At 37.1% G+C, this 12,650-nt stretch overlaps 1 protein-coding gene across 1 annotated transcript in view; it reads left to right on the plus strand.

Moving 5' to 3' along the window:
• Positions 1-12,650, plus strand: part of PLS1 (plastin 1) — a 76,201-nt gene that overhangs the window by 41,628 nt on the left and 21,923 nt on the right. Inside the window, exons 7-10 of the mRNA XM_065877041.1 lie at positions 6,538-6,703; positions 6,785-6,927; positions 7,833-7,928; positions 10,588-10,783. Of these exons, the coding sequence (XP_065733113.1) occupies positions 6,538-6,703; positions 6,785-6,927; positions 7,833-7,928; positions 10,588-10,783 (601 nt within the window). The remainder of the gene's footprint in view (positions 1-6,537; positions 6,704-6,784; positions 6,928-7,832; positions 7,929-10,587; positions 10,784-12,650) is intronic.

The following is a 12,650-nucleotide window of genomic DNA, read 5'->3' on the forward strand; positions in this document are numbered from 1 at the left end:
CTTCCAATATGAGTAGGGATAATAGCCAAGGTCTCTAAGATGCTTGAAAAAGTGTACTGATGTAGAATGAGAAAAGATAGCCCTCTGGGAAGGGGCAAAGTGTTACTGTGGTTATTAAATCTGTTTTGTTTATTCAGTAATTTTAGAGCTCTGGGAATAGATCTGCTAGACAGCTACCCGTTTCCCATGAAACTTTATCTCGAAGAAGCCTAATTCATTTGTAAAAGATTGTGATAATATAGTTTTTCACCTCATGATGATAGGTTGGTAAAGTATCATGATGTATGAAAGAAGAGAAATATAAAAGGATGAAAATGACATACAATAACTATGAAAGCAAGGGAAAGAGATCAAGTAGCTAAGAGTAGGACTCATTTATGATCTTGGATGCTTGGTCATCTCTCCTTCTACCCAATGTGTTGCTGAGCTGCATTCTTTTGATTGTTTGTCATTATTGAAAGAAAAATAATTATATGAGTAAGAGTCAAACAGATGGTAATGATTTAGGGACCTAAAAGTCAGGAAACTAACACAAGAGTAGGTATAAGAGATTGAATCTGTTCCTTATAAATGTAAAAAATCCATTGCAATTGATATACTCACATATATACAAGGTGTGTATGTATATACTTTACACTTACATATGTTTACAAATGTACACACACATATATGACCTTAATTTCAATTACACTTTAAGTAGGGAAAACATAAATCTCATTTGGACGTTACAAATGCAGTGAAAGCGATGGTATGTGAAATAAGGATGAAATCTGAATAACAAAGAATGCCTTTGTCCTTACCCGATAAGTGTTTAGCACAGCCCTCTAAAAAAAATCATTAACAAAAGTGGACTCATCTGGAATTGAAGCTTTATTGGAAATGAAAATTTTCAAAGTGGTATGAATTAAAAGAAATAAAACTTGCAATCCCTATTTGAGACTGTTAGTAAAGAGTTGGATAGTTAATCAAAATAGAAGGGACATGAGAAACCATCTAACACAGCAGTGTAAATTTTTCTGCCTGGTAAAGTGGGCTCTATCTTAGACACAGACAATTCACTGATGCACAAAAAAGATGGGAGAGAATGGATGGCTTATCCAAGATAAACTGCCGTGTTTGCTTGATTGTTTTGTTAATATCTCTGTAAGGTAAGGTATCCTATTTTACAGATGAGGACACTGAAACACAAGGAGGAACAACACCTCTCTTATGTCTACGTTGTTGAAGGTTCCCCATTGTTCTCGCCTATCCCCCCCCAAAACAGGTCTTCAGGAAGGAAGGTTGAGCACTCAGGGCAGTTGTCCATGTTAGGACTTGGAGAGCAACCTCTGTATGGGGTTCTCCTGTTACTTCGTGTTCTTTAGAATCAGCTCTAGACAATAATGGTCATCCCATTCCCTCATTTCCAGTAGGGCAATAATGTATTTACCAATTAGAAACTACCATTTATTTGAGGAAGCACATTTTAGCTCCTTATTTTCAATCCATTTTTAGCCAATTACTCAGAAGTCATTTACTATACTTGTAAAGCCAACATTTTTGAATAAAATTAACATCGAAAGCTGGTTCTCCATATATCACCAACATAACCTGTTAAGACAAAGCTGAGTTTTACTGCTTTCAGCAGTAAGAGAAAACAACTCCTGCAAATCTGTGGCAGTGTCTTCAAGCTGGGGTTAGAACTGATGATTTGGAATTGTGGTTTAAGGTGGGTCTTTCACTGTGGGAGAGGGGAAGAGAGGAGACTAATGACTGGGTAAGGATGATGATGCAACTGATGCAACAGTCAGAACTGGTGGAAATTGCAAGGGGAGGATTTCAAGGTGAGGGTGTCAAAGAATCTTTTAGAGTATTAACTGTCCATTGATGCTTTCCACTGAGGAGCTGATAGGTCTTGGAAGTAGTGGCTGCAATGAACAATCAAATATTTTGCCTTCTTCTCCTGGAAGAATAAAGTCATGCCAGTGAAGACAGAGGAATAAGTGCAAGGTCACATTAAGGTGTGGTTTCCTTGTCACTGTCCAGGCTGAGAAAAGCAGTGGAAGGTTTTGGTTCTCACTAGTTATTACAGTCAATTTGGTGAAATTACATATTTCTTCTGGCCACAGTACCATGCTGTCAATGTAATGGGTCATTGCAAGATTAACACTATTACTGGAAAAATTTTCAGTCCAGTTCTTTCCCCAGCTAATGCATTCTGGGGAATCACAACCAGAGCACACATTCTTTATGCTCTTGGAAATGAAGAGAGAAACATATTACTGGTCTAGCGTAAATTGACAGAGGCTATCTCTTGAAAGTTATATTGATTTGATTTAAGGTAATTAAACATATCTGAAGGTAGGAAAAATCTTCTGAATATCTAGAAAATACTTGAAATTTACTGAAAATATTTTCACAATTATCATGTTTATTTAGGTTGTAAATATATTGAAGGATTCTCTGGTTCTGCCTTCTTTTGGGAGAACTGCATTTAAATGAATATTGCTTAATACCACTACAAAAATAATTTAATTCCAAATGCTTACTTCAGTTACCCTTGACTAAACCCCAAGAGATACAGCCACTTACTTGGAGCCCAGCAAGATAAATTGCTTCAGCATACTGTAAGAGGAAGCCATTGAAATAATCACTGTGCTTTGTAAACCTTTGTGTAACTTCTGGCTAGTAAACATAAAAATTTAAACAAACTGTGGGAGCAGGGGCCCCACCCAAGCGTGGACTGTAGAAATAAAAGAGGAAAAGACAATCTCTACATTTTCCCCAAAGCAAATCAAACACAGTTAACAACAAATCCCCTAGCTCTTAAAGTTACCTCCTCTTATCTTTGGTGACTTAAAAGTCTGACTGTATTGATTATTTATCACCATTAAATGGCCAAAAAAATAAGGCCTAGTAGCAAACAGGCCACCGTGCCTTTCCAAAAGGTGAAAAGTTGATCGGAAAAATGTCATCGGTACATAGTATGCATTTGTTATTTAGGGAAGAAATTTGAGGAGGAGGGAATAAAAAAAAAAAGTTAAAAGCCAAGGTAACTGTAAATTTTTCTAATTCAGTGTCTTTTCCAATTTGCTGCCTTGTGTTGTCCCAAACTGTTTTTTTGTTGTTTGGTGGCTCTTTTTTTGTACATTTGTGTTTCTGATCACTGGTATAGCATTGATAGATGACAGCTAAAGCAAAAATTAATTAATATTATTAAATAAATATTGCCCTCAATTAAGCTTTTAGATTAAAATTAATGGCATGTTTGGATAAAAAAACTTTGAGTTACCCTTTTTTTAGGTTTATTTGAAAATAATTTCAAACGTAGAGAAAGTTGCAAAACTAAAAACTATACAAAAACACTCATACATCCTTTACCTGGGTTCACCTGTTGTTAGTGGTTTATTGCACTTTAATATTTGTGCTCTCTCCCTCGTGTGTGCGTGTGTACACAACCTTTTTTCCTGGACCACTTGAGGATAAGTTACATACCTTATCACTCTTTACCAGTGAATTCCTCAGCATATATTTACTCAGAACAAGGATTTTCTCTTATATTACCACAGTATAGTTATCAAGTTTATAAATTTGTATATTGAGAGGCACAAGATATCTGTATGTCTCTTATAGTTGATGTTAGTTTTTATCATCAGGTTAAGATGTTACCCAGTTTCTCCACTGTATAATTACTGTTTCCTTTTCTTTCTCTCCCTTGCAACTAATAAGCAGTCCATGAGGAAACACTTGAAGGCTATGCAGATATCCTGCTCCATAACAGAATTTCCCCCTAGATTTTAGATTCCCTTGATTGATGATTCTTTCCTAACAGGGTCTTTACCATGATGGTTGCAAAATTATGTTTTTTTTTCAACTCCAGCACTTCCTCCACATTTACTAGTCTTTTATTTTTTTATTTTTGTTTTGCGGTACGCAGGCCTCTCACTGCTGTGGCCTCTCCCGTTGCGGAGCACAGGCTCCGGACGCGCAGGCTCAGCGGCCATGGCTCACGGGCCCAGCCGCTCCGCGGCATGTGGGATCCTTCCGGACCGGGGCGCGAACCTGTGTCCCCTGGCTCGGCAGGCGGACTGTCAACCACTGCGCCACCAGGGAAGCCCTAGTCTTTTATTATTTGGCATTCTTCTGTAACCCAGAGACGTCTCTTCTCTCTCTCTGTCACTGATAGGACTCAGGAATCCCTACTTTTTCCGTGGCTTAATTCATTACTGTGCTTGATTATTCTGGTGCTTAACTTGTCCCAGATTTGGCCATAGAGAGCACCTTCAAGATGGCTCTGGGCCATTTTTCCTTTTTTTTCCATTGTTGTAAAATACACATAACATAAAATGGACCACTTTAACCATTTTTAAGTGTACAGTTCTGTGGCATTAAATACATTCACATTGCTATGGATTCATCAATACCATTCTTCTCCAAAACTCTTCTCATCCTCCCAAACTGAAACTCTATACCCATTAAATAATAGCTCCCTGGGGCTTCGCTGGTGGAGCAGTGGTTAAGAATCCGCCCGCCAACGCAGGGGACACGGGTTCAAGCCCTGGTCCGGGAAGATCCCACATGCTGCGGAGCAACTAAGCCCGTGTGCCACAACTACTGAGCCTGCGCTCTGGAGCCTGTGAGCCACAACTACTGAAGCCCGTGAGCCACAACTACTGAGCCCATGTGCCACAACTACTGAAGCCTGTGTGCCTAGAGTCCGTGCTCCACAACAAGAGAGGCCACTGCGATGAGAAACCCATGCCCTGCAAAGAAGAGTAGCCCCTGCTCGCCTCAACTAAAGAAATCCCACGTGCAGTAACGAATACCCAATGCAGCCAAAAATAAATAAATTAATTAATTAATTAAAAGAAAAAAAGCTCCCCATTGTCCACTCCCCCATCCCCTGGCTATCACCATTCCACTTTCTGTCTCTGTGAATTTGGCTACTCTGGGTACCTCATATAAATGGAATCATACAATAGTTCTTTTTTAAGACCAGCTTATTTCACTTAGCATAATGTCTTCAGGATTCATCCATGTTGCAGCCTGTGCAGAATTCCCTTCCTTTCTAAAGCTGAATAATATTCTATTGTATGCCTATACCGTATTTTACTTATCTGTTTATCTGTGGCTGGACACTTGGGTTGTTTCCACCTTTTGGCTTTTGTGAATAATGCTGCTACACACATGGGTATACAAATATCTCTTTGAGTCCTAGCTTGCTTTTTTCTTTGAGTAAATATCCAGAAGTGGATTTGCTAAACCATATGGTACTTCTGTGTTTAATTTTTTGAAGAATAGCCATACTGTTTTCCACAGAAACTGCAGCATTTTATATTCCCACTAGCAATGCACAGGGTTCCAACTTATCTACATCCTCTCCAACACTTGTTATTTTATTTTGTTTTGTTTTTAATAATAGACATCCTGATGGGTGTGAAGTGGTACCTCACTGTGGTTTGGTTGACGTTTCCCTAATGATTAGTCATGTTGATCTGCTTTTCACGTGCTTACTGTTCATCTGATATCTTCTTTGGAGAAATGTCTGTTCATGTCGTCTGCCCATATTTTAATCAGGTTGTTTTATTGTAGTTGAGTTGTAGGAGTTCTTTCTCTCATCATAATTAGAGCTCATACTCTAATTGGGGGTGATATAAAAATAAATATATAACTATATAACATGTCGGAGAATGATACAGAGTAAAATAGAGAATAATGAGTGCCAGCAAAGGCTGTGGTGATGCTTGTTATTTTGTGTAGGACAATTGGAGAAAGCCATTAGGTGCATTTGAGCAGTGTAAAGGAATTGTGGATATTTGAGGAAAGTGTGTTCCAGGCAGAGGGAATAGCAAGTTCAAAGGCCCTATAGAGCTGGAACAGAGTGAGTGAGAGGAGATAGTGGGAATGATAGGGGAACATTTGTAGGGTTTTAAAGCTAGGGAATGCCATCAGGTCCATATTTTAATAAGGTTACCAACAGCAGGGTACTATGGAAGGTGGGTTTTAGAGAGTAAGTCTGAGCATGGGTGTTAGGAAGGAATTAAGAAACTTGAAGAAAGGTACTGACAGTTTCCAGAGGTATTTAGAAGGTGGAATTGACAGAAATTGGTCACAGGATGTTAGAGGCAAGAAGAACAAGGATTCTGCTCAGGTTTCTGACTTAGGAAGAAAGAAGCAAGAATGAAGGTTGGTCCTGTCAACCAAGACAGGAAATAAAGGAAAAGCCAGTTTTGACAGAGGATTAGAGGAAGACTAGGGAAGCATGGCCAGAAAATTGCTTCAATTATGGACATGTTGAGTTTGAGATACTTGTGAAACATCCAGGTAGACATAACCAAATATGTATACAGGTGTAGAGCTTAGAGTGGGTGCTGGGAGGAAGTGTGGCCTGGAGATACGGCTTTGAAAGTCATTGGCATATAGAGGTGATATAAGTACTACTTATGTTAAAAAAAATGGGAAGTTTCACCATCCATTGTGTCTTACTTACCTTCACAACTTGTTGATAAGAGTTTAGAAAGTACTTTCTCACGTGTATTTTTCTTTGTGGCGATTCAGGAAAATTTAAACCTAGCCCTGAATTCTGCCTCAGCCATTGGTTGTACAGTGGTCAACATTGGTGCACAGGATCTCAAAGAAGGAAAACCTCACTTGGTCTTGGGACTTCTCTGGCAGATCATCAAAGTTGGTCTTTTTGCTGATATTGAGATTTCCAGAAATGAAGGTAAGGTCATCAAAAATATTTACTTTTCATTGATATATACTTACTGTGGGAAAAATTTATATTTCATTGTTTTCCTCTTAGCCCTGATTGCATTGCTAAATGAAGGTGAGGATCTAGAAGAGTTGATGAAGCTTTCTCCAGAGGAATTACTGCTGCGTTGGGTGAACTACCATCTGACCAATGCAGGATGGCGTACCATCAGCAACTTCAGCCAGGACATTAAGGTTCATATTTTAATGTTCAAATTTGCGACATACAAAAAGGATGTAGATGCACGTCAAGAACAAAAGGAGTTCAGACTTAATTTGTATGTGTGTGTGTGTTATGGCTGTGATTTTTTAAACAAAGACAAAAAAGAACTTCACCCACAGACTTAAATTTGAATTGAAGTTTAATTCACAAGCACAGTGTAGAAAATGAAATTTTTGCATTTCTCTGTGTGAGGTGGATCCCCCACTTATAATCATAAAATCTTTTACTAAAAAAACCCCAAAAAACTGTTTTATTGGCTTTTAAAAAGAAATACAACTTGTTGTGAGAGGAAAGAGATGCTAGCATTAGCAGATTAAAGTATCGTTTCCCTTTTTGTATGCCACGGATAGATTAGATTATAATGAGAATGTCAGTCTGTTAATTTGGACTGAGAATTACATCTGTTGCTAGACTAGAGGCCCTTGTGGGCTTGACCAGTTTAATAGTTACTTCCACTTTCTCAGTAACCAGCTAAGAGGAACCCAAAGTATCAGAGGGCATAGGGAATCAGTAGACAAAAGGGGGTCTTCAGGTGTGTCTCTGAACCAAAGTAGCTTGAAACACTTCCCTCCCCACTGGAAGAGACTTGTCAAGGAAACTTGGCCCTAATCTTAACTGATGCTGATCCTTAGGAGTGTAAACAAATGAAAGAGGTGAGGAAGGGCCTTCCAGGTTTAGGAAACAGTGTTGCTAGAAGCTCTCAAGGGTGAAACAGCATAGTGCATTCAGGATCCTGTAAGCAATAAGTAAAGGTTACTAAGTTATTATTCCATTCTTTGAGATGAGGACAATTGCTTCAATTTGAGTACTTTTCCCCCCTAAATCCAATGATGATTTTATTCATTTGAAAAATTCTATTTTGTTTCCTTCCTTAAAGGATTCAAGAGCCTATTTTCATCTGCTTGATCAAATTGCACCTAAAGGTGACCGGGATGATGGACCTGCCATTGCCATTGACCTTTCAGGATTTAATGTGAGTATAGTTTTTAATTAAAATTTTTAAAAATTTTGATAAAATATGCATAGCATAAAAATGACAATTTTACGTGTACAGCTCAGTGGCGTTACATTTGCAGTACATGCAACCATCACCAGTATCCCTCTCCAAAAATTTCTCCTCATCACATAGTGAAGTCTGTATCCATTAAACAATAACTCCCCATTCCCCTCTCTCCCAAGCTCCTGGTAACCACTATGCTACTTTGCGTCTCTATGAATCTGACTAGCGAGTACAGTCATATTTAGAGCACAGTTCGCTTCAGGCAGCATTCCCTGGTGGCGTCCTCAGCCCTTCATTAAACCTTGGCTCTTTGCTTTTCAGAAGTTATTTTTCATGCCCTAGGCTCTAAATTTCCATGCTAAGCCATCTGGCTGTCATGAGTGAGGAAGGGGAATTGCAGAATTCTGACCTTGAGTATGTGTGGAATCAACCCTACACTCACATTTCCCTGGTGCAACATCACTGGAACACACCAGGGCTTTTGCTGCTGTGCACAAGGAAAGGGAGCAACAAGCTGTTATTAGATTTCTAAGCAACTGATTATAAGTTCTTCCAACTTATATTTGACAATACACAAAATAAAAAATGGCAATTCCTAGTATTTATGGTGTAGGAAGAACTGATACAAATCCTGACCCATCTAACACATTTTATAGGAAGCCCATTCTTTTAGCATAAGTTCTAAGTACCAGGGATGGTTCTATCGAAACCTTAAAGTATGGTCAGATTATAGTTTGTATGAAAATCTATTAAGTACTTAAAGTGTAATATCCAGAATATTTAGTTTTAAAGGCAACTTGAGTCATCACTAATTAATTATATTTTACATTATTATAAAATCTAAAAATCAGTATTGCAAAATTTACAAATTAGCTCGAGTACAAAAATTAGGAAGTTAAAAAAACTTACAGAAAGTTTCAAACCTATTCAAAAGTGGGCAGACTTAATATACTGAACTACCATGTGTTCATCCCCCAAGTTCAACAACTATCAACTCATGGTCAGTCTTGTTTCTTCATTTATCACCTACCTATTTGCTTTCTCTTCCATATTATTTTGAAGCAAATCCTAGACATGGTATCATTTCACCAATATGTACTTCTAAAAGATAAAGACCCTTTAAAAATATAACCATAATACCTTACATAACTAAAAAATTAACAATAATCTGTAATATCAAAATAACTAGTCAGTGTTGACATTTCCTGTTGCCTCATAAATGTCAGGTTTTCTTTTTATAATTTATCTGAATTAAGATCTAAGTAAGGTCCACATATTGTGATCTGTTCACATCTACCTGAGGAGCTTTTTATTGCTGTTTAATAGCATTGAACCTATTGCTTTCTCTGATTTCAATTACATTTTATTTACAACTCTGATGCACAGAATTAGATAAGTCATAATCCTTGGTCGTGATATACTCTCATCGTGGGTCCAGGCATGTCCCTCTTTTTATTTATTTTTGTCTGGTAGTTGGTTGTTTGTATTGAAATTGTAACAAGCTCATACAAGCCCTCAATCCAACAAGAAAGCTAAGACTTTGACATCAGTTTACATTTAGCTGTGTAGTTCTTCCCTATGCCATCTCTCTGCGTCCCCTTAATGTGATAATCACCATCTTGAATCTTATGTTCATCGTTTTTTGCCTTTCTTTTGCTATAGTTTTCTTTCAACCAAATGTATTTCTTAAAAAATTAAATTTATTTTACTTAAAAAAATTTTTTTTATTGGGGTATAGTTGATTTACAATGTTGTGTTAGTTTCAGGTGTACCGCGAAGTGAATCAGTTATACATATACCTATATCCACTCTTTTTTAAGATTCTTTTCCCATATAGGCCATTAGACAGTATTGAGTAGAGTTCCCTGTGCTACACAGTAGGTCCTTATTACTTATCTATTTTATATATAGTAGTGTGTATATGTCAATCCCAGTCTCCCAATTTATCCCTCCCCTACTTATCCCCTGGTAACCGTAAGTTTGTTTTCTGCAAAATTTATTTTACTTTTTAACTTCATATAAAGTTTGTCATATACTTACATTTCTATACTTATTTTGAACATATTAATGAGTCACTCATATTGTTATATGTCATTGTGTGAATATAACACAGTTTCACAGTTTTCATCTGCTCTCCTGTTGGTAAGCATTTGGTTTGTTTCCAGGGTTTTGCAATTGTGAAAAGTGCTGTCCCTACTGACTTTAATATTTTTTATATGTATCCCAGCTTGTTTTTCATTGAGAAAAGAGTCTACTGGAAATACCAGAGTAGAAAGGGTGAGATAGCTAAGCCTCTTAGCCAGAAAGCATTCTAGTATATGGCCTTGAGCAAGTTACCTATAATTCAGCCAGTAGAAGCTTACTGATACAATGTTTGAGAGTTTTGTTGAGTACTTCAGCAATGAGGGTGAAATATTCCACTGATCCCAGCAAGAAAACTCAGAGACTTGTTCTTACCGATTTAAAAGAAATGGGGAAGTTAATTTGGAATTCCTGCACATTCTGACCCTATTTTGAGCCATTATTTGATATATTTCCAGAAAAGTAGTTGCTTATAAATATGTATATGAATTAAAAATTATGCCAGTAAAAAGTTTAATCTTGAACATTTTTGTTTTATTTCATTGTTTAGGAGGAAAATGACTTGAAGCGTGCTGAATTCATGCTTCAGGAAGCAGATAAACTGGGCTGCAGACAGTTTGTTACTCCTGCAGATGTGGTTTCAGGCAATCCTAAACTTAATTTAGCTTTTGTAGCTAATCTGTTTAACACATACCCAAGCCTACACAAGCCTGATAATAATGACATCGATATGAATTTATTGGAAGGTATGCTCTCTCTGTCTTTAATTGATTCACTGTGTGTATCTTTTTGTGGTATTGTCCTACTTCACTGTCAGAGGTAGGGGATTGTGGCGGGAGATGAAGTTTACTGTGTGTAGGCATGTGCATTCATTAAAAAGTTCAACTTAAAGTCGTTTTTCATTTTGGTTAAAAGAGAATGCTGAGGTAGATTTTACATGTCTGTCATTTCTCCATAAGAGTTTAGTGAAAACCATCATACATTTAAAACGTTCTCTTAAATGACCACATAACATAATTACACCACCAATATGGACAATGAATTATAGCTATTGGAAAAAATAATTATTTGTAGCTTTTTTCTCCTTTGAAAGCTACAGTTTGACTCCAGTATTGTTCTCTTTTTAATGTGTTTAGTGTACATGAAAAAATTTACAATATTCATTACTTGTCTTGTGTGTGGGCTATTGTTATCTGTCTCATAATTTATAATACTTTCCTGTTTTGCTTCATGAAATGCAGATTTGACCCCTCCTAATGTAGGTACTGTATTTAGTACTTTTCTCTACTCTATAAATATATTCATTCTGAATGTTCTTTTTATTAGTACCATTTATTCTTTCTGTCTGGGTTGATATTTATTTTTTGCATTGTTCATGTTGTGTTTTTTTTTCTGTCTTAATATGCCTAAAGAATGAATGATGACAAGCAAGAAACACAAATGAAACCTGATTAGGATAGCAGAGCAAGACTTGATTATATAAACTGTCCACCTAATTTGCCTTCTATAATGATGGAATAGTGTAGTTGTTAACACATTAGAAATCAATTTTGACAACTGATTTCATGATTTGATGTAAAGCCTTTATCCCTCTGCTGTGAATAAACAAACTTATCTTTTTTTTTAAGTTAAAATGTATTCTTTTTTTTTTAACATCTTTATTGGAGTATAATTGCTTTACAATGGTGTGTTAGTTTCTGCTGTATAACGAAGTGAATCAGTTATACATATACATATGTTCCCATATCTCTTCCCTCTTGCGTCTCCCTCTCTCCCACCCTCCCTATCCCACCCCACCCCTCTAGGTGGTCACGAAGCACCGAGCTGATCCCCCTGTGCTATGCGGCTTTTTATCTCAAGTAATCTTTGGCAGGATCTGTTTAGATTCTATAACATAGATCATTTTGTATTACTTAGCTACATTACATTTACTAAATGTCATTGAAGCTTACAATATATGAATCATCATAATGACGAAAACATTCTCGGTGTCTAGTTCTTTCTCCTTATCTGTTTCAGCCTCTCTCCTTTTCTTCTGCCATCCTCACACTCACTCACATGCATACTAAAACCCACATTAGTACCAGAACTAAGAGTAAAAACAGTGGCAGCAGTGGTGGCAGTTGTCAGAGGTTAGGGCCACTCCTAAAATAGTCTTCATGGTCGCCCTGGTTTGGAGAAGCTGGTCCTCAGGTGGGGATTCTTCCTGGTGGGGAACACTTGATACTGCAGCGTTCATTCTCTCACATCACCCACCTTCTTCCCCAGTAAGGCAGAGTGAGAAATCAGCTTCATCATCTTTTTCTCTTTGACTGCCACAACCAGAGTTCCAAGGTCCTGGTCACTTTATGATTACAGCTTTTTGATTAATGAAAGAAGTTTCAGATTTAACAAATATGTTCTTTGAGGAATATGATTAATTCACTCTTTCAGAAGTTCACTAAAATAAAGATTGTGTTCTCTACATAGATATGTAACTGAGAGATAAGATAGGTTTAAAAATGTTGATTTTTCAGCAGAGAAATTTAGGGTGAGGGATTAGAACTTCTAAAAAATTAAAAAGGGAGACTGCTGTGTTTTTTTCGGTCTGGGAAATTTCAAAATTCCTCTGTG

This window comes from Phocoena phocoena, chromosome 4 (genome assembly GCF_963924675.1).
Source record: "Phocoena phocoena chromosome 4, mPhoPho1.1, whole genome shotgun sequence".
Classification (NCBI taxonomy): domain Eukaryota; kingdom Metazoa; phylum Chordata; class Mammalia; order Artiodactyla; family Phocoenidae; genus Phocoena; species Phocoena phocoena.